Genomic DNA, 23,511 nt, shown 5'->3' with positions numbered 1-23,511 from the left:
ATTAAGCGAATTAAGCTTACTATTCACAATCAATTTATTAATTTGGTGATAAAAAGATGTAAATACATGTATAAACAATAAAATGCTTTCTTTGATGCTTCGTAAATAGTATACTATACAATATAGAATAGATAGGGTCATGTTGAAAGAGTGATCACATAAATTTGATAGCATTGTTATTCATGCTAGTCTAATTTTAGTACCATTCTAATAATGTCAGTTCCACCTCATGCATATCAATATCAATCTTAAGTTTGATCAAGGGCAGATAAAAGAAAAATCTCCTTTTTTCTAAAGTTCTAAGGAGGAAAACATAGAATGAGCTTATTGTATCACAGTCTAAAATCTTAATTGATGTTGGAAATTGACTAGACTCTTTAATTTTTTTTAAGTGATATTAAGTTAAGAAATAAATGCAACAGAAGCAACCGAAAAGGACCAAAAACCCGGCGCTAAGTGCAGTCATCTTTTTTAAATAATTAGAACAATTTTATTGCTTATCTACATTTTACAACACATTATAGGGAATTCTTGCATGTATGTACAAAGAAAATATCCGTGTTTATGCAACTGAAGATTTTTTTTACAAAATGACATCTTCTCACATTTTAACCTTTTGATTAAAAATTGGATTTTTGGGGGTAAAATTCGTGTTCATGAGATATTTACACTTACCTGCCTCCTTAACTATTTGCAATTTCCCTCTAGCTCCCCATACAATGCGTCTATATAATTTTTAGAGTGACTACGGTATTACCTCCAGTTATCCCCCTTAACTATAACTCTTCAGTTTTTCTCGACGAACTAAAAATATTAACATTATCATTTCATCGAGAGGGCAGGTGGGCGGGTGAGGCAGGTAAGTGTAAATATCTCATGAACACGGATTTTTGGCCCAAAAATCCAAGTTCATTTCAATACTTCCACTTGCCTCCTTAACTATTTGCAAAGGAATTTGCAGCCCAATCTGGAGGTGGGAGAGAAAAAGCAAGTGATCAAAGTAATATAATTACCTATTTCTGCTTCCCTCTCTTGGATGAGTCCAGGATTGCTGCCTTGGCAAAAATGGATTGGTGATCTGGAACATTCTTCAGATAAAACGAAGCAAACGTAGTTTCAGATGCCCAGTGAGCTGCTCTTAAAATGTCATTAGCTGATGCACCACAAAACAAGGCCCACGAAGTTGATAATCACCTGGTGTCGTGTGCTCTGACTATTTCTAATGTTTCCAATTCTACATTATCATATGCAAAACGAACCATACTAACTATCCCTCTTGTAATAGTCTTTCGAGGCTTCCTAATGATTATTTTGTTGGTAAGTCACAAATAAATAATCTATTTGATTTTTGAATAGATTTTGTTCGATTGATATAAATCTTCAAAGCACGACAAGGACATAGTTTCAAATCTTCAGAGTCTGTGGCGTATGAATCGAAAGCAGGAATATAGAAAGGCTCCCAAGGTCTATTCATTGTTTGCGTCATTGCCAAAAATTCCATATTTTGGTAACATTTTTATCCCTTCTCTCTCCATTCTAAAATGACCATCATTTAAGGAAAGACTATGAATCTCACTCACTCTGGAAGCTGAGGCAATGGCGACCAGGAAAACCGTCCTCAGAGTCAAAAACTTTAGATCAGCTGACTCTAGGGGTTCAAATGGATGTTTTGTTAGAGCTAACAAAACCAATGGTAAATTCCAATTTGGTGTTAATTGACGTGTTGATGGGTATTTATTAAACAGACCTTTCAACAATGACGATAACTCTGAATTTATACCAACACTGCTTCCATTCTGAAGTATAATTGCAATTGCTGACTTATATCCAGCTATTGTTGGAGGTTTGCACTTTCTAACATTGAACTGGTACATAAAAATTCTGCTAATTCTGGTATAGATGTTGTAATGGTATTGACACCCTGTTCTTTACACCAACCGTTATACATTATGAGTCTTGCATCATAAACTGTCCGTGAAGAAGTCTTTCTGGCATTTGCCATAATATCTGCAACTTCTTCAGAAAATCCTTTTGACTTGTGCCGCAATTTGACAGTTTCCATACTACAAGATTGAAAGTCTCTAGATTTTCATTGAAAATTCTGATTGTGATTTTGAGACAGAAGATCTGGCCACAGTGGTAACTTGACAGGTATATCGATCAGAAGATTGAATATCTGAGGGTACCACGACTGCCTGGGCCACATTGGAGCAATGAGAAGTACAACACTTGTCTCTTCCCTTAGTTTGTGCAGAACTTTGGGTACAAGAATTGGGGGTGGAAATACTTAAGCATACATCCATTTCCAACTGATTGATAACGCATCTACCGGTACTTGAAAGGTTTTCATGTCTGGAAACGGAGAACAATAGACTGGTAACTTCTTGTTTTCTGCAGTTACAAACAAGTCCATGCATGGGGTTCCCATTTGTTGAAACAACAAATTTACCACAGTGTTGTTGAGTCACTATTCTGTCATTCTTACTACTTTCCCCCGAGAGAGTACACCGGCCAGAAAATTCTTCTTCCCTGGAATGTGAACAGTACGTATTGTGAATTTGTACTGAATGCACCACTGGAACAACTCCCAAGTTGGATAACAGAGTTCTGGTGAATGTGTCCCCCCTTGCTTGTTGATATAACTTACCACTGTTGTGTTGTCTGATCGTATAAGGATGACTTTCTCCTTCATCAAATATAGAGCTTCTTGAAGGGCTAATTGCACAGCCTTCAGTTCTAGCCAATTTGTGTTTCTACTGATATTGATGAGGCCAGATCCCTGCTGTCTCCCAGTTCTCCATATGTGCTCCCCTACCGTGTTCTGATCCATCTGTTATCAATGTTAGTTGACTTGGAGGGTCCTGTAAGGGCATTCCTTTGAAGAAATTTTCTCGATTCATCCACCATTGTAGGTGCTGAAGCAGAATTGGACGAATCACAATCATATGAGTAAGAGGATGAAACTTCGCTCTCCACAATGCTTGTAGGTATAACTGTATAGGGCGCATGTATAACCTTCCCAGCGGAACCAGATAAATGCATGAAGCCATCAGTCCCAATAATTTGAGAATCACAATTGCTAAAGTATGTTGACTTGTAAATAGAGACTCCACAATGTCTAGAATACTCTGAAATCTGGTTTCCGTGGGTGTCACATTGCATGGCCTCTACAAGATTGAAATGTGCCCCAAGATACTCTATATGTTGGGACGGCACTAGAGATAATTTTTCCCAAATCACTAACAATCCCAGTTCTTGAACCAGCTGTAAAACAGTTCTTCTGACTTATAAGAGTTGTTTTGTCTGCACTGACCAGCAACCAATCGTCTAGGTACATGAAAACTCGGATTACCATTTTCCTTAAGTGTGCTGCAAGAACTGCCAATATTTTTGTGAAGACCCTTGGAGCTGAACGGTTCAAACGGCATTGCTCGAAACTTGTAACTCTGGCCTAGAAATCGGAATCGTAGATATTTCTGGAAATCTATGTGAATTGGAATGTGAAAATAGGCATCTGTCAGATCCAGGGAGATAGCAAAGTCCCCCTTTTTTAATGCTTTCATAATTGAACACAGCGTCTCCATTTTGAAATGTCGAGGCACAATTAACTGATTTAGAGGTTTCAAATTTAAGATTGTGCGAAGCCCTCCTTGCTTCTTTGGCACCACAAAAATGGTGCTGTAAAATCCTGCGTCTTCTTGACTGGCAGGTACAGGTTCTATAACATCTTTTCCTAATAATGTGTTTATTTCTGTTAAAATAACCGACTCGTGAATACCATACCTTGGTACACTTGTTTCCTTGATCTTTAGTACGGGTTGAATTATGAACTCCAATTTTAACCCTTCCCTTAGGGTTTCTAACACCCATTGATCCTGAGTGATACAAGTCCACTTCCTGTGGAATGCTAACAAGCGTGCCCCTAACTGGGAAACATATTTACAGACTGACTGTAACTGCGTGGATACTTTACTTCCTTGGAGGTGGACGCCTTTTTGGACCCCCAAAAGTTTTCCTGGAAAAAGGATACCTTCTGCTTTCTTGTCCAGTACGAAAAGTATCTTTGCCCTGATCAGTCAAAGGAAAACCTGTGTCATTCAATTTGCTGATCTTTGCAGATTTATGAGTCTCAGCTACATCTGCTTTTCTCTTCCTTCCAAATTCAGTAGAGTTCCTATTATCTCCACCCTTGTAATTCTTATTAAACCCCTTTGACGTACTGTAAACGTTTTGAGTTTCTCTTGCATCTCGTAAATTCTCTGCCGATGTATGGAGAGATTCAAAGTATTGTCCTTTAAACAACTGGCTGCCAAAAATAGGGAGTTTCAGCAATTTTTTCTCTGTCGCTTTGCTGATAAAATCTACGTTCTTAAGAAAAACTTTCCTTCTACTCAGGACTGAATTCGCCATAACTCTTGCTGTCAAATCAACCATACTTCTGAAACAGTTGATAAGAGCTTTGTGTCCTTCAATTTTATCATCCTCGCATTCTGCCTCATCTAAAAATGCCGCTTTCATAGTACCATATGAAATGGCTCTGGTTAGGGCTCTTGCTGAATTGTCAATTCGACGAAAATCATTGTCTAACTCCTTATGAAAAGGCGTGAGAAACTTTTGATTTCCCAAAATTACCTTTCTGACCTACAACTAACCCCTCCTCAATATTGTCATCCAATTTGGGAGGATTACAAAATGCATCAGTCATCTTTTTTTATACCATAAATGCTTTGTCATCTCTATCACGTACAGACCTATTTTTCAAATGCCCAGAGGTTGCCTCTTTTTCAGCTGTCTTGATCATGTCAAGAAGTGTACCTTCAATAGGCATTTTAACAAGAGACTTTTTCTTGTCACTCTTGTCTCCCTTCAATCGTGAAGAAATAAACGATTTCCTTTCATTTTCCAACGGATCCTCAGCTTCAATGTCAATATTGAGAACTTTTGCCATCTTGGATACAAAACAGTTCCACTGCAGAGGATCAGAAGAATCAGGTGTACCAAAAGGCACCTCTACCGGTGCATTTGAAATAGTACACATACCTGTCATAGATGCATTTGAATCAATATCCTCATAGTCAGTCTTGTGCATTAACAGACAAAAAACGTCTGCCGCACTGGACTCAAAGGGCGACATTTGTTCATCGTAAGCCTTAAACTTGTCAAAATGAGGTCTGTCTATGGTCGCCATTTAGGAATTGGCGCTTTCATTTTTACCGGTCGTCCTTATCTCGTTTGCAGTGACTGTATGTTGATCATTGAAATTTATATCAACGTCTTTACGCTTGAGCAATAATTCAAGATGTTGCCTAACTTGGTCTTGAATAATGTCTGATAAATTTACGACCTCCGAGACTGATCCATCATTGTTGAAATTCCCGACATGGGCCTGACTCTTCCATGTTACTTGTCCCCCAGACTGCCGCCTCCACAGACGGACGTGTGTCCTGGACTGCCATACCGTCTCCACAAACGGATTGAGGCACTTTAATGTTCATTTTTGGTCTTTGGACCACGTTCTACACGTGTCGCATGGAAAGGCCTCGATACAAAGACGATGTTTATAACAAAAAACGTGATCGTCTAGTACGTTCATCTTACCGGAACATTTAGAACAATCATTAACCTCATTATCCATCTTCCAGACGCGATAATTACATCCAAAAACGCCAAAATCAAAATTTATTTGCACTGTATGAGGAAAACCGCATGTCTAAAATGGCGTCGAGAGAAAACTGAAGAGTTATAGTTAAGGGGGATAACTGGAGGTAATACCGTAGTCACTCTAAAAATTATAAAGACGCATTGTATGGGGACCAAGAGGGAAATTCCAAATAGTTAATGAGGCAGGTAAGTGGAAATATTGAAATGAACAAGAAATGCGAGAATTTCCTAGAACCGCTTATACAAGCAAAGCAACCTTTCGTATTCAGATTTACAGATAACAGGCAGGCTGGCGGGTCCATCCATTTACACTTTTATAGCCTTGTCAAATCCTTGACGGTATAAAGGACGAAATTTTGAAAAACTAAACTCTGGTCCGGTCTATTTAAATGAAGAGAAATGAAAGAAATCCTAAAAGACATTAAAGAAAAAGTCGGAAGATATTAATTTATTGAGTACGCTGGGTGGTTAACGAATAACCAACCAGATCTGCCTTTAACTTTTACATATGATAATTTTGACCAGACACTACTTTTAATCCAAATATTTGGCTTTCAAATTTTCCTTTATCTTTAAACGCGACTCTTAGTTAACAGAAGATTTATGTAGCTAAATAATAACCACCTCAATCCGGCCCTTATAATATCGTGACAGCATGAAATTTTAAAAAAAAAAAAACCGACATTGCTCATTGACAAACATAAAATTGCTGATATCAAAATGCTTTGTTATTTGTGTCCTGTCCAGAATATTTACCTCATTCTTTATATACATATAAACCTACAACAATGCCATACAATGCACCTTTGATTAAAACTGGGGGTCTAGCAGCCCCTGTAGATGTGCTTATTGTGTCTAATATTTCGCGTCACTTTCAATAAGTGACCATGATTTAACAGCTTACTACCATTAACTGTCTTTATTTCAATATGGGAACAAGCAAGCTTCACTGCTGCATTTGACTGGTCAAAAGAGTTTAGGCCAATGACTTATTTATACTGATCAAAACTGCAGCTGTGCAGTTCTAAGTGATTAACAAAGGCATTGTTGTGTACTTGTGAAAGCAATTTGCATGTGAAACAACATGTAAAACCTCATATTTATTGATTTCGTATTTAAAGCTTTTCACCGCAGTTTCGGTCAATTTTTGCCATAAACAAGTCATTTTAAGGGATGTTTTATACATGTTGGTCCACATGTGTATGAGATGGCCGCACATCCCCCTTAACACAATATTATTAGCTTTACACTGAAAAATAAAACAAACTCAAGAAACTCTAACAAATATTGAGCAATCAGTTAGGGTAAAGAAATACTTTATTTAATTTCTATAACAACAATTAAAAAAATTATCAGATCCAATGAATAAATACTCAAATCAAGAGTAATCAGTCACCATAAGCTATTCTCCTTTGAACAAAAAAATAGATCCTTCTAAACAATGTGATTCAAATCATGCTAGAGAGCAGAAATCAGGAAATAAATTTGACGATGATTTACATTTTCTGGGCCTGCAATCGGGATGACATTTCATCAAATAGCTGTCTTAAACAAGCTGGGTTGGTGAAGAAGTAGACATAGAGCTTTCTTTCTTTGTATAACAATGGGTCACTCTTCAAAGTCTGAAAAATAACAACAAAATTCAAGCCCACACATAAAACACATGTTTTCATTAAATTTGTTAATAAACAATAGGTTCATATATAAATATAAATATTTATTAAGGTGGCTCAGTACACCTTGAAATAGTTTCTTAAAAAAAGAAAAATAAGATAGCAGGATGTATAAGAAATATATGTCATTTTGCCAAATAGGCCAAAAAATGCAATTCTGGATAAAAAATATACATGTAATTTCAAAAATTTAATTCAGAATATATGATCAAAAGCCCAAGGCAGATTCAAACTTCTGATCTGCAGTTCACAAGCCCGATACTTTAACAACTCAGTCATGATGATATTAAACCTAATCAACTGATACAAAAAGTTTAACAAAACATTTAAATCGACATCACGTGACTTTTAATAACAATGGATCACTTCAAAGCTAATCACAAACAGTGAATTTTTTAGTTATAATTCATAAAATGTTGTTTGTGAATTTGATTGTTCATTAGCACCCTTCAACTTTTCAAAATTTGAAAACAAAATAGTATAAAATTTTGGTTGGAGCAATTGTTTTGCGTTAAAGAAATGAGCATTTAAATTAAGGTCACAAATCAGAAAAGAAAACAACAACAGATGCTTGTGAAACACTTATGCCCCCTCCCTTGAAGACATCTGTAAAGAAAATGAACAGAAACTTAAAATAATTGGAATTTTTTTAATCAACAGGACAAAACTCTGTCAAAAATTGCTTGATCACACCCAAAAGTGAACTTGATCTAGATATTCAGTAAATCTGTACTGGTACTGTACCAGTTATCGGCTAAGACCAGTTATCGGCTAAACTGAGAGTTCGGGTTTATAGCACTCGACAATCCAAGATTTTTTAATTCAGTCGTCTTTTTTTAATAAAGAAAAGTAAGTTTGCTTGAAAACTTTCTTGAATATGTTTTATACATGAGCTTAAACGATCATTGTTTACCGCCGATTTTACATCTTTGCACTTTCAGCAGTGGGGGAAGTGACGTAATAAGTTAAAAATAGAAAATTACCTCTTTAAGATACGTTTTTATATCCTTTCTTTGATTTGACATATAAAATCAATACATTTAACATGTATAAACAAAAGGAATTCACGAATTTCCGAGAGATTCGTAGCGCAACTGAACGCCTGATTGCACAATTATGTATTGAATAGTATACTATTTGGTGTATTACCGTACGATAATAAACGAATTATTTAATGAGCTTTGTTTATAATGTATCATGACCCTGAATACTTTAGTCTGACCTCACAAGGGGCATAATTCAAACTACTTTTAGCAGAGTATAAAATCAACATGAACACGGATTTTTACTATGTTATCATCACGAAGCCGATAACTGGTACAGTAAATCGTAAAAACTCGGCAAATTCGGGGCGTGCTTAAAAGCACAAAACAATATGTTTTGGGTTCTAAATAATGATATAAACTAACAGATTGATAAATAAGGAGTTCACTTTTTAAAGTATGTCAAATTTTATCCAAAAATATCAAGAAATTAGGGATTACGAAAAGAAAACGGTACATTTTAGCCGATAACTGGTACAGTGCCAGTATACAAAAATTTAATTTCAGTGGGTGCAACCTCTACTAAGAAAATGAACGGAAACTGCAAATAATTAGGATTTTTTTAAGTCCAAGGGGCATAACTCTGTCAAAAATTAGTCATTCATACCGAATCTCTGTGAAGAAACTGAATGGAAACTTATGATGGACTAACCGATCGACTGACAGCTGCAGAGCAATATGCCCTTCCTTCTTGAAGGAGGGCATATATTACCAATTAATTTACAGCAAACAGTGATAATGGTAGTTTTTTTTATTGTTTTGAATCCAGCAGAACAGACTTACCGATATTCGAAAGCATTATAAATTGACTAAAAAATTACGGCCTACCTGTTTTTTCTGCTCTAGATTTCTGACAATATCCTTGATGCTATGTTCCAGCCTTCCCAGCATTCCCTCTAACTGTGTCATGGCTGACTGAAGCTGAGGTGGTGTCAGGGATGGTTGACCGTGCGTGGTACTAGACCCAGAGTAGATCATTTCTTCACAGCCGTGCATATTTTGTTCTCTGTGGAAGAGAAGGCCTAGACTTATTTCTTTCTTTTTAACATTATTTTTGTAATTTATCTTTTAATATTTTACACTATTTGGAAACTATTCTGATCAACTGGCAAAAAACTACAAAACCTGGAAAGATTTTCAAGACAATCTTTTTCTTCAAAATATCTAATGGCTTGCAGAGTGTTCAATCATGAACCAGTGATCACTTCTTCTTTTTTTTGATAACTTTTGGCTCAATTTAGGTTTAAACAATTTTTTAAAGATGGACTTCATACCGTATATCAACTCTCTTTCTCCTTTGTTCACTGTATGTTTACATTTGAATCCTGCTGTCACATTAAAACAAAACTTAACCTCTATTCTTACACCCACATTTGAAATACCAATATATTTGTTGTTTAACTTTTCATATTTAGAGCAATGATTCTTTGTTTACTGTTGAATCATTAGAATTCATGGTGGCTCAATTTTCAGGGTTTTCATGGGTAGCACTCCCCCTCGAATTTACATCCTTAAGAAAACAAATTTTGAAAGAGTTTATCTTACTGAAACTGAAAACAAATGGATCCATGAAATTACATCCCCACTAATAAGCAAATAACCTACAATCAAGGAACATTGGCCCCAACAACTTCAAACGATTCCACTGTTTATACATGTTGCAAGTTATGACTTACAAAGCCTCCAGTATTTCCTCCTTGTTGCTAAGTGCCGTCTCTGCCTGGTTACAGCTCATAGAGTACACTTGTTTCAACCTATCAGCTCCCTCCTCCAGACTTGAATAAGTAAGGAATAACTGCTGAGCATTGTCTACCTCTGAAAAAGTTATCACAACAATTAAAAGCTGACCATTCTAGCTCAACATCACTTCAAGATAAAGTTCTTTTGAATGTTATTTACAAATTTTATAAAAAATAACTTTGAGTGAAGGACATGAGAAAGCATGCTACTATCCCTGTATATGTAAAACATTTAAGTTTAAATTCATTTCACCTTAATGAGGTATTGAGTGTTTATAATCTTTGAATAATTATGTAAACTATACAACTGACCAAATTTGTGAATCTGCTATCATATAAAGTAACACTACAACATATTCAGATTAACCTCAAGAAATCCTTACAATACCTAGCACATTGTGAAGTCTCTTAGCAAAGCCATCCCGGGAGTCAATGGTACTTCTTTTGTATTTAGCTGGAGTCAACATAGGATCATCCATCATTTTCTACAAAATGAAAAAACAGATAAAGGATTCATCTGAGGTTTATGTGTCATTGAATATAAAAACAGACAAAAACAACAAAAATTAAAAAAAAAAATCTAATACAATGTACAAGGCAAACCAATTTTAAGATAAAAATATGCCATATGTGTATTTTGAGAGCCATTGAATAAGATATTATTTTGAAAAAAAATCTTGGAGAATTATGAAGTAAAGAAACAATTCTAACAATTATTTTGAAAACATTTTCAAAATAAGCTAATGTAAAATTATGATATTATATTTACAACACTTTGTTTTAAATATGTTTGATATAAAGAATATTCGTGAGTAAACAAAATAACTAATAAGACATTTTAGTTTTTGGATGCACATTCACAATGAAATTATGACCCTTTTTAATTAAATTAAGTCCAGTAAATTGATTGCATTCCAAGATTCAGATTATTTTTCTTTCTTTTATTTTGAAACAATGATTAAATACCGGTACTTGATTAGGTTGCGAATCTAGTTCTTTAAATGGGCATGGTCACGATTTTGGTCAAAATTTTTTTTTTCGATTTTAATGTTAACAAACTTTCAGTAAGGCATTTTTAATAGACAACCAAAATTTGAGTCACTCACTGAGTTATAAGTGAGTTACAGAGCTTACAATTCTTTGCTATGTAAACAAAGCTTTTGTTTACATGTTGAATGTTGAAAATTCCAGCTTTAGACCTAAAATGAATGTTTTAACCATTAGGAACTGTTTATTTATGCTTAAAATGAATAAAAAGATAAACAAATTAGCTTGAAAAAGATTTTTTACTGGTATATAGAGCCTATGTAAACAAAAACAGGGCATCAGCCTTGTTTATAGGACAAAAAATTGTGAGCCCTTTATCTTGCTTATAACTCTACAACTGACTCTCAAATTTCATTTGATTATTAGAAATGCATTCCTAATGCATTGTAAATAATAAAACCAGAAAAGTAGAATTTGACCAAAATCATGACCATGCCCTTTTAAATTTATTCAACACAATATATCTCTGTGTCCTTAGTACTGTTTACCAGCAATCAGGAATTGCTTCCCTGGTGTTTTGATTTCCAATATCTTCCTCCAAAAACCTTGTTTCAAAAAAACAACTCTTTACATTCATTCCAAGTTTTAATTTAATTCCAATTTTGATGATGGCAATTTAACTCTGTTACTAAGTGTGTGTAAAAATGCAATGTGTCTCACTGACGTCAGCATTGGTGCTGCCCTCTCTTAGATGCTTTGAGAAAACCCAGCAGGGAGGTAATAAATTTAACAATATTGCAGTGCCGAATTAGTTATTCTTATTGGAATATCTTATTACGGAGGAAAGCTGTGTCTATATGGTTTTCAGAAATCATTATTTACATCATACTGACAGATTTTAGCCCTGATTATTTCTCAATGTTCACTTCCTTTAAATGTCAACTAACATAACCAACCTAATAAACAAGTTGTTTACCATATTTTGTTAACATTTATCTACATAATGTCAGATTCTACCCATTTCTAGGCCAGTTGATATCTTCATGTTGTAGTACAAGCAAAAATAAATAATTAATACATCGTAGGTACATTAATTCACACTTAAAAATGAGTTTGAATTTAAAAAGATTCTTGTCACTCTCCAACCGTCAATCAATCCTTCTATCACAACAGTATGTTACCTGGAATTTTTTTATATTTCTTATTTTTGTTAACGTAATATATGTATTCTACCAAAGCCCATTGAGCTCATTTTCATACATAAAACAAATGGTTTTTTTCATGAATAAACACAAAACTTTCGCGAATAAACGTGTAGCTTTTGCAAATAAACACAAAACTATCACGGATAAAGGCCAAACATTCATAAACCTATTTCTTTTGCGAAAATAATTTTATTACCTACAAATATGATCTCAATGGGCAATTACTACTATCATTATCAATCAACCATATCGCTGATTCAACTCATTCTTCACTGTGTCAACCAGCTATTTACAAAAACATTGCTATGTACAAAATAAAATATGCACTGTTGCATGAATAACCCACAAATTCGGTATAAGGTGATCAATAAGTAGTTCAAGGAAGGCTATATTCAGCAAGTAGGCAAAAATAACATATTTATCACAAGTGGCGATAGGGCTGGGTTTCATTGAAATTGCTAAAAATTGATGAACCTACGTTTAATTGTGGGACACCAACACATTTCCTTCCGCTGCGTGAACCACAATAAAAAGTGTGACATGGAATCACATTATTCTAGTTGATAACAAAAACAGCAGTGATTAGTCTGTTACATTGAAGGTTAAATTCTGTATATTAAATACCAGTTATTTATTATAATTATTTTTAGATTAGATAAAAAGAGGTCAACTGCCTGATAAGCAATACATTTCAGAGGATCATGTCCTTTATGAGAGCCAGCACTGATAACAATCAATCAATCAGCAAGAAGTGTGCCTTTTATTACCTTTTATGTGGCCATTTCATATTCCTCCCCCCCCCCCAAAAAAAAATACCAGATATACATGTAGAATCTTGCAAAGTCCTTTTTACCCTCTTTAATGATTTTATATGTTTATGACTTCCATCAACCTGTTTGATTTTTCTTTTAAATGTTTAACAAAGAAAAGAGATAAAAGTTTTTATCAACAACTCCAATTCAAAAGTCAAATACAATATTGAAAAATTTATACAGAAACTTTCAAAAAAAATAAGAAATATGTATGATACATGTAAATAGAACGAATAAATGGAATGAATACTGAATATCAGGTTTTTTCTTAGTCATGTTTTTTCCACAAATCAGAACCTAGAATAGTACCGGTATATAAAATTAGCGCAAATCAAATTTTCACTATTTCAAAGTCATAGTGAGAATATATTTCACGATTCTGACTACTTTAGTTAGCTTTTCAGTGGATTATTAAATAAACAGAGAGGCTTACTTGTTATCTGGTGCTTGTCCCAGGCCCTGATCCCGCATTTTCTACCTCTACTATCTGATTACAGTTCATCGTACTTTCATTATTTACTGTTTACTTTGTAAGGAAAGAGAGAACTCTGTTACAAGAACAAGACTTTGTACCAAAGAACTATATATATGATATTAGTCAAATTTGGCCCCCCAAATTCGCTATTTTTAAAATGATTCAGGTACCGGTACATTAATTTGTTGTGTTATTTTATAGAAGAGATGACATGAAAAATGTTTTTCACCTATTTATTTGATTGATATGCACTCACTGGCTGTATATGACGCCAGAAGTGACGCTATTTTTATAATTCAATCAAAATCAATCAAAAATTGACATTGTTCTTATCTTTTTTCGAATGGGGAATATAAGAGCGACTCTTTGAACAAGAACGAACTTTTTGTCACTTATAAGTATTGGAGAGATACATCTTTGGTGAAAATATTTTGTTTGTTCAAGCAGTCGCTCAATGTTTCCTTAAAGAAAAACTGACTCAAAACAAGCCATTTTATGCTAAAAATGAGAAAATGGCGGGAAAAGGTAAACTTTTGGATGTCATATTTTTAAATTGTGGGCACTTAAATCAAAATGAAAATAATGAAAAAACTTCAAATGTATATTTGTACAAATAAAACAAAGAATTACAGTAACATGACAATGTTCATTTTAGGGGGCCATTTTAGGCTAAAACCATATATAGTCCTTTACTTTTATTTATTTTCCGCTATTCTGAAATCATCTCAAACAAAGTGGAAATTGGATACTCGCGGAAAAACCTGATATACAGGTATAATGATGTCTTACTTTCTAAAAGGCCTAACAAAAAAATTCCAGTTGCCTCCAAACCCATTTAACATGCACCTGACCCAATTTCTTTGAACTTTCAAGGTAAAGGAATTTTTTATGCACAAACTTTAAATTCAACAACAGACTTCATAAAGCCCATTTTACCGGTACATCCCATGCTTGTTTTGCAGGCTATCAGTACATGAAAGCTGACAGTGTTCATTTTTTTTTAAATTGAACTATTTTGGCAACATAACTGAATTCAATTAAAACACTACAGATTTTTGAAAATTTAGGATCAGATATTCATAGCAGATAATTGACTTGGAGTGAATTGACTAAATAACTTGAAAAGTTAGGATTCAGAACTCTTTTAAACCAAGCTGTCCAAGAAAAACTTATTTCGGAATACCTTTGTGGGACCTCTTTGGATGAATGATGACGTAGCCTTGATTATGGTCATAGAACCTCAAAATGAGTGAAATTTGTAGACCTTCTGACAAGACAAATATTGGTTTCACATTGGCAATATCTCTACCTGCCTTGAACTTATGTCCAAATTTCAATTTAATTTAGTTTAATCATACATCAATGAGCAAATTTATACTACTGATTCTTACAGAGTCTTTTTGCTAATGCTGGATGTAGAATTAATTGATATATACATCCTGTTTTTTGGATCTAATAAAGCATTTGAACGTTTTCAATATATTTATTAACCAAGCATTATTATGTGAAGAATAAAAGAAATCAAGAAATTCCTTATATCATCACTTTCCCTTTTCAACCCTTTACACTTGAGGCAATGTTAATTATGCAGGTCATCATGACATGATTTTAGTTTTGCTAGCTATGATTTTATTAGTGGGAGAAAAAATGCAAATTCATAACCAGTAAGTGTTTGAGAGAACTTTTCTTAAAAGGTTGAAGAAAATCACAATAAAATTGAATAGTGCAAGTCATTCACTAGGGATTACGGGTAAGTCCCCTTTTGATTCATGAGCTCATAAGTCATATAAGTCACACACAGGTTAAATTCTATAAACCTTTACCAACACTAGAAATGTCTCATAATAAAATGTTATTATATGATGAACAAATACATATAAATCATGAATTTCATTACCATTCTAGCATGCCAATCTTTTAAATGATTCTGTAGAAGCTGCTTGACCGCCACAAGGAGTCGATGGATGTCTCTATGGTTACGGTTCTCAAGCTCAAAGGCCATCGTAAGGAATTCGTTCCTTGCTCTTTGTTGAACTAAAGGATGTATAACCTACAAAACGGAAGGAAGAAAAGATTATACGTGTAGCGTTAAATAACTTGCGTTTGTTAGAAAAAAAAATGGATCTGATGTATGTAAAACATATCACATGAGACCCAGTGATTGACCCAGATTACGGGTTGCATACTATTCCATGTATACATGGAATCCAAATAACAACCAAACACATGAATCCAAACAAATAAATTACTTTAACAGATCCAGAATTGGGATGATCTACAAGACAAACTATACCTGGTCCTGGTTTGAAATGAAGTAATCCTGCCTGGCAAGCTTGAGATTGTAATCCCCTGTTAGAATGTGGGAGACTTGGGAACTTAGGCTCTCCTGAATTAATCCTGGGATCTCATCTCGGGACAAAATTTCTAGGTCCCTTACCACCATTTGTAGAGAGGAGTCTGTGTCACTTAAACGTTCACTTAGAGAAACAGGAAGCAAGTTTACGACATATCAATGAGGTAATGAGGATCAAAATCAAGTGTTGAAAGAAAAATAAACTTTAGAGGGACCATGGAAATACATGTACAGGTACTTAAAAATAGATCAAATATCAAGTTTATCATTGAACCTAGAATTATATAGCCATGATAGCATTATACTAGCTACATTGATACGTTAATTAATGGGAAGTTTTATAATTACTTTAAACACTTTTAGAGCAATATTCAATAAGTTGAATCAAGAACTCATCACCTCATCAATCATTTTGATCTATATGAAAGTTTCATCAGTGGATTAAATACTACTTTAACAATAAAAAGTTGGCATTCAAATTGTTCCAAGAATTACTTGATAGAGTTATGGTCCTTGGCAAACTCTCCAGCTTGAATTAACTTCAGTATATCCTCTGCAGTTTCTAAACGACGGTCAGCTTGGGTACTTGCTAACTTTGCTTCTATGTGTTTTAGTTTAGCAGCAGGAAAACTAAAAAATAATTAGAACGCTTTTGCTTTTCATCCAATCCCAAAAGAAAATACTCACAAGTATATATACTTAATCTTGAAGTCACCATAATATTAACTTTAAAAGTTTAATTTTAGAAATGTTCACCTTTTTTGTATTCTGGACAATTCTTTACATTGGCTTATATTGACTTCCTGGCCTCCCCCTTTAATTAATGAAATACTGGGGTCATTAATTTCCAATATTTCATAACGAGATCCTTCACTCTGGCCGGCCACATCTGCTATACCCTGCAATTATTAAAAGTCAATTGTAATTTGAACAAGCAATATTTATTACCATTAGTTTAATTCTATCAATCATTTTTTTTTAAAGTTTAATAGAAATGTTTTGAAAAAAATGAAAATTTAACCTCAAAAAATTTCTTCTTTGTAAAGTGAGACAACTCCTGAGAAAATCTCTCCTCTTTCTGGTGATATTCATCTAAGGAGAGCTGAGATAAAAACATTGGCATAGCTTCCTCTGCTTTTTCCTGAACAGGCAGCTCATAAATTTCACTCAGCTGACCAACTGTCTCAACTAACTGCTCCAAACTAGTGTTAATCTACAAAGGACATATTCTATCATTGACCAAGCTATGTGTAAATTTCAATATAACGGTATTGATGATCTTCAGCCCTCCTCTAATTTACTTGCCTTTTCCTGTTTGATAAACAAGACTTTCAATGTACAGATATGGATGGTTTATTACTAAATTAAAATTAACTTCCTAAAGTTCTTTGCCTACCTTGGCATTATCTGTCTGGTTTTGATCTGGATTTCAACAAGATTTTACAGTAGTTAAATACAAATATTGATGGTTTATTACTTAATTCTAAATTAACTTCCTCACGTTCTTTGCCTACCTTTGCATTATCTGTCTGGTTTTGATCGAGACTTCGTTTATACTGAGCTCTTACTCTGGTCTCTGTTTGGGACAGTTTAGACTGTGTATGACTCAGTGAAGTGTGGTGGAGACTAAAAATTATAAAAAAAAATCAACATCCAGTTAAAGTGCATTATTTTCATCTACCATTTGAGGCACAGATTACATAAAGTACTGTAAATTCCAAATTTAATGGGAAGAGTTAATATCCACGTAAAATCGTGAGAAGCACATCTCACAGATTTCAAAATCTCACTTTTATTTGTCAAACAGACTTAAACTATTTGGAATTATGAAAATAATTCGGTGCTCACGATTTTATATTCTTGGAATTTGATGCAAAACCGTTAAATCGCGAAATTAAGTACTCGCATAAAATAAGGAATCTAGAGTAGTTAGTGAGTTGAAAAGATTTGAATACTGTAAACGTATCATATTTTGCGTGTACGATATTTGGCGGAAATTAGTTTTTGAACAAGTTGACGTGGATTTGAATTAGCGTTTTCCTGAATGTAACTATTGTTATACATTTATGCATGGCATTTAGCAATGTACCGGTACTTGATTTAGCGAAAGTATCGTTCCGCCAAAAGCGCTAAATAGAATACACAGCCAAATGTAGTACGTTTACAGTATCTGAAGCACATAACAAGGCCAATCTTAATATATTATATAAAATTAATTTTGCAAAAAAAAAAATCACGAGAAAAAATCTTTAATCAGCAGTGAAAAAAAAAGTCTTACCTCAACTTGTTCCTTTTTTGAATAAGGCTTTGCTTTCGTTTTTGACTTCTCTCCAAACTATCTGTCAACTGCTCAATTTCTTGTCTAAGATAATTTAATATCTTGTATATTACTACATACATCTATTAAAGGGGTTCTTTTCAAAGATAAAAATGGAATACAATTGGTTTTGCTTGTAGACAAAAAAGGTGATTGGTCAACTAGTGCAAAATCAATTCATTGCAAGTTTCTTGTGTGTAAAGAGCAATAACCCAACAGGATGAACAAAGCAAGTCACCATTCACTTATAGATATAAGCAATAGATTTACTTATACAAGTTGCCATCACATTTCTCTCGGAAAAACTAAATGATAATAAATAAATTGTAAAGATAATCTTTACAATGATCTTAAAAGTCTTCAAATGAAGTGCACTCATGTAGTCTGTCAAATACCATAATGAAATTCCTCAACTTCACATACGATTAATTTTATAACCTGCATCCATCTGGTAAACAATAGACTTAGTTACTTACTCTAACTGGGCCTCAGAAACATGTTCATCCTGAGAAACTTTCATGTTTTTCAAAGCAAGTTCTAACTGTTCTCCTTCCAAAATACCCTCCTCTGAATTCTCAAATGAATGAAATCTACAAAATTTATGAATTCAAATCAGATAATACAATTTATACTAGTAGAAAATTATCATTATGCAACAGGTCTTTGTTATGATCGTACATGTATACAATGTGTATTTGTTTGTAGCTGTTTGCAGAGAGTAGTTATTGTCAATAAAATGAAATCAATGTATGAGACTTAAATTCATTATAATATTGTGAGCAAATGATTTGCAATTTCATTTCGAAATTGAATTTCAAACATTTTATAAAACAGACTAACTTTGCAACTAAAGTTGACATGTTCATAGAGATTTCTCAGCTGGGATAAGACATAAATATACTTGTGTGGGATGCAAAATGAGGAATAAATCATTTTCTTACTGTTCGACTTCGGCCTTGGAGAGAAAATTAGCAGTGCTCACACTGTTACAGAACCATTCCAAAAATGGCAGCATTGCCTCATTTTCAAACATCCATTCCAGACCTTTGGGATCCAGCTTACTGGCCTTGGGATATCCCAGTTCCTGGAGGACTGCTATCATTTGTTTCGCACTCATCTTTCTTTCAGCTCAAAACCTGTGTAGATCAAAGTAGAACAAGTATTCATATTACATATATGTATTTCACTTCTGCAGTCTATAGTCTGTCCCAAGTTATTGCTTCCATCACTTTTTGATGATTTTTGATAAAAATACACATACATGTGAAAGAAGTACAGTTGAAATCGATGAAATGGAATATATCAAAGATATCTTCATTAACAAATTATCCCTTTTCACTCATAAAAGTTTACAGGAACGAAAACAAATTTCTTAAAGAGATTTATAATGGGAAATGTTTACATCTTTTCTCCATTCGGAAGTACTTGGGACCCCTTTCAACGTTATCATGCGGGCTTGTTAAAGGCTGATGCAATGCAAAATCCCCGTAGACTTTCTATTTTGGGATGTGTATTGAAACCTGAAGCGGTAGAAGGCAGCGTTTCAAAACAGATAATCTGAACGTTTTTCAAATTAGTGGATGAACGTAGTTTGAGCATAAAGGTATTTATTATTATTGAAATATCAAGCAAAAAGTGGACTGGTGGAAGCAAAAACTCGAGAAAGAGTATAGTTGGTGTAGGGTCAAGACATTTCAGGACAAGTATGTTTCTATAAGGGTTAAAAGATTTCGGAAAAACAGAGATTTGGACTAGCTTGTACATGTGTATTACACATAAACACATACAAGAAGTATGTTGTAGTTGTCTACAACATTACACACATTATTTTTATCTACTTTTTAAAAAAATTCTCCAAATAAGGTAAAATTCATTGTCTATCAAAAAAAAAGTAACATTAATCAATACTTGAATGCAAGATTTTTTACAAAATATATTTTTTAGGATAGAAACCGACTGCAATTTAACTTTGGTGTATTAATGTGTTTCCATTCTTTTATTAATATTTTGATAATCATAAATATCTTTTAACCCAAACTACATTCACTCACTACAATAAATTTCTGTTTTGTCATGCCCCATTATCTCTTTTGGTTTTGCTTTCTATTTTTGGTTGTGTATTGAAACCTGAAGTGGTAGAGGGGGCATTTCAAATCAGAAAATCTGGACTTTTTTCATAGTGGATGAACTTAATTTGTGGTCGGGTACAATCACTAGATTTAGCTACATAGCTGAAATTATCTTCATAGCTTTATTTACCAACCTTATATTGAAGCAGTTAGGTTTATTAATTAATAAACTACTTTTATGCAATGCTTAAACAGACAAAAAGTCGCGATTAACCCTCAATCTAGATATATTGAGTATCTGTATGTCATCTTTTGTGCGACGAGGCATGGATAAGTGTGATTACTTTACATTGTGCTGAATTATAACCAACCATTTATTATGTTAACCAAAAATGTTCTTTGTTATTTCATTTAAGAAGTAGCTGTTTGGTCACACAAAAACAGGTCATACAAAGCTTTGAACTTAAAACTTTGACTGCAATTGCACTGAAAGAGCAACATCTTTAAGAGTTATTTTTTGCATGAATTGTTCATGTTGTTTTCAGGTGAATTTATAAAGCTGAAAATTATTGCTGCACCTCGAAATTTTGTGCAAATAAATGCTCAATTATGTAAAGTACCATTGAGTAGATAAATAAATCCTACTTCAGCATGTTCAGGTAGATAAATAAAGCTATAGATGTAAGTAATGTAATTAATTCAAACTCTGTAGCTAAATCTAACAGGTTGAGACCAATCTCCCAAATGGGATATAATAGCGAGCGCAGCTCGCCGGCACACAGCGCCGGCGCGAAGCGAGCTCTACCGGCAAGGCGTGTGTGAATAGAAAATTCGGACTAGTTGCACATTCATTCAACGGATTTTTTTGGCGTCAGTAAATCGGACCAGTAATGCATCGTTTTAATCGTCCCAGTAGTTCCCTGTAATCATGGCAATTTTTATCACTTCACACTCTCACGAGAATCAGCAAGACAAATTTAGACAGTAAAAACAATAACGATGTAAGCGACATACAGTCAATGTTACCTCTAAAGTTCACCTCAGTACACTTTCAATCAAAAATAATCGTGTGACGTCACAAACGTTTACACATTGATCCGATATATTTTTTCGGAGTCAGTAAATTTTGACCCACAATTCATAGTACCAATGGTTTCCAACCTCACGTTCCAACATCACGTTCTCCCGAGAATCAAAGTAAAACCTTTGAAAAGCTTATAAGATGTGTAATTTTAAGAACATCATGCTTTTTAAGTAAATAAAACAGTATACTTTGCATACTTTTATTTCTCCGGGGAGTTTTAAAGAGTAAGACGACACTTAACCAACGTCAGCTTTGACGTCACAATAAGCACTGATAAGGGGAAATTACTCTAATTGAAGTTATTGTAAATCTGCTGAAATGACCAAAATCCTCTTAAAATCTTGCAAAGGCTAAGATAAAGAACAGCTGACGAATAAGGACATTTCTTCAGATACAGGAAACAGTTGTAAATTGCACTAATTTGGATGAATGCTCACAAATATTTTATTCACTATAATTACAGTAATTCCTGAAACGTAACGTTATACGTAGCAGCGCCTTTTTTTAAAGGGGTGGGTGGGTGGATGGCAGCCTCATCCAAAAAATCTTTGCAAGCAAAACGAAAAATAAATCATAAAAAATTCTAATCCTTCAGCTCTTTAGCAGTTCAATGGTTTCTTTATTTTCACTTCCATTTATTACATGCGGGGGGGGGGGGGGGGGGGGGGGGGGGACAACACCATGTTCTTTTAAAATGATAAGCAAATATTTTTAAGCGTAAATTAAAAATAAAATTAAACATTAATTATTTTTTTTTAAGTGGAGGGGCAAATCCATGATAAGTCGATTTTCTATGTATAAATTGACAAAAATGAAAAAAATTTTAGCATGGGGGAGCTCTATGATGAGTCAAGTTTTATATGTAAGTTTAAGAAAAAATGTCTACTGCAAAAAAAAAGGGGGAAATCAATCAATCAATCATAATCACAATCACTTTAAAAGAGGAGATGCAGTGCAATGAATATTTATATATTAAAATCTTTATTATTTAACAACATTGTATCTGAGATTAAACTATTGTTCTACATATAAATAAATAAATTATAACAAATCTTATAAACTATGAATAATAAAATTTACTGAAAAATAGGTATGTTTTATTTTTTGGCATTCAAATTTCACGTTGTTAATTTTATTCTATTAATTTATTATAATTCATTGTTTGATCACATGCTGTGCTCGCCCCAACGGTCGCACCGTAAAACATATTAGCCCGTTCGGGATATAATAGCCCAAATGGGATATGAATTTAAAGTGCAAAAAATAAAAAATTTTGATTTTGAAATATTTGATATAAATCCGCATTAGAATAGATGAACAATACATTGAACAACTTTTGGTAAACACCTTTACTGTAGCTATACTATCACAGAGATTGATCCCTCAGTATATCCAAAACTTCTTGGGGATCAATCTTACAAACTATAGACATAGAAAAACTTCTTAACGAAAAGTTGTTGCATTTGATTCACATTAATGCAGATTTATATCAAAAATTTTAAAATTAAAAAAAAATATTTTTTTGCACTTTAAATTTATATCCCATTTGGGTTATTGTATCTCAAACGGGCTATTATATCCCATTTGGGAGATTGGTCCCAACCTGTCTATAATGATTGTACTAGACCTGATATTAATTAACAAATATTGAACAAAAAATGGTGGAAGCAGAAACTAAGGAAAGATCTCTTGTCCTGCTTGTTTTTATGTAGAAACTTCATTCTGGAGCAGTGAAATAATTGTATTCATGAAGTTGAAAGTAGACAAACTACTATCACTACATAACATACACTCACCAAGTCACTTTTGCTGTAGTGTACACGTACATTATGCAAGTCTTTCTAGTTGTAGTTATGATCTATTCTCTTATCCGAATGCAATATTGTATACTGTATGACTCCATGAATCTAAGTAGCTGGCGTGAAAAGAGATAAATTAATCCCAAAACTCTGTTGTAACTCTGTTAGTATGAATGTTTTCGTCGTAAAGAAACTTCAATCTTCGCGGGAAGATAAAGCGCTTCTGTCACACAGATTTTGAGCAGAAAAATCAAACGTGTTGACGGTGTTCTAACATTCGAATGTTTTTTAATA

The 23,511-nt window shown here is 33.7% G+C and overlaps 1 protein-coding gene and 1 long non-coding RNA gene across 3 annotated transcripts; one reads left to right on the top strand and one right to left on the bottom strand.

Annotated features, from left to right (window-relative positions):
* Window positions 1–7,066: 7,066 nt before the first annotated feature.
* LOC105322969 (HAUS augmin-like complex subunit 3) lies at window positions 7,067–23,441 on the bottom strand. Of its 2 annotated transcripts, none has more exons than XM_034455973.2 (14): window positions 23,215–23,441; window positions 19,207–19,401; window positions 18,742–18,855; window positions 18,227–18,310; window positions 17,463–17,574; window positions 16,970–17,161; window positions 16,705–16,847; window positions 16,444–16,578; window positions 15,889–16,072; window positions 15,493–15,645; window positions 10,505–10,601; window positions 10,054–10,192; window positions 9,206–9,383; window positions 7,067–7,283 (listed from the first exon to the last, which is right to left on the bottom strand). In XM_034455973.2, exons 2-14 carry the CDS (start codon window positions 19,380–19,382, stop codon window positions 7,158–7,160), a joined length of 1,833 nt encoding a protein of 610 aa, XP_034311864.2. In that variant the 5' UTR covers window positions 19,383–19,401; window positions 23,215–23,441; the 3' UTR covers window positions 7,067–7,157. The 2 variants fall into 2 exon arrangements, with proteins under 2 accessions (XP_034311864.2, XP_034311865.2); XM_034455974.2 differs by having other exon boundaries at window positions 23,245–23,434.
* Window positions 8,987–10,185, top strand: LOC136269861 (uncharacterized). The gene is made up of 2 exons (XR_010707430.1): window positions 8,987–9,118; window positions 9,224–10,185. It is a non-coding gene; the product is annotated as an uncharacterized lncRNA (long non-coding RNA).
* Window positions 23,442–23,511: the final 70 nt, after the last annotated feature.

The sequence above is a fragment of the Magallana gigas genome, chromosome 7 (assembly GCF_963853765.1).
Source record: "Magallana gigas chromosome 7, xbMagGiga1.1, whole genome shotgun sequence".
NCBI classification, from domain to species: Eukaryota; Metazoa; Mollusca; class Bivalvia; order Ostreida; family Ostreidae; genus Magallana; species Magallana gigas.
This window is presented reverse-complemented; position numbering and strand designations above follow the sequence as displayed.

Bases quoted from the DNA above. Each gene is read 5' to 3' on its own strand.
- LOC105322969 (XM_034455973.2), bottom strand. From the start codon at position 19,382: ATGAGTGCGAAACAAATGATAGCAGTCCTCCAGGAACTGGGATATCCC. The intron at 17,162-17,462 runs GTAGGCAAAGAA...TGTCCTTTGTAG, and splicing joins ACCAGACAGATAATGCAAAG to ATTAACACTAGTTTGGAGCA. The intron at 10,602-15,492 runs GTAATGAAATTC...TTCATTTTGTAG, and splicing joins AAGATTGGCATGCTAGAATG to AAAATGATGGATGATCCTAT.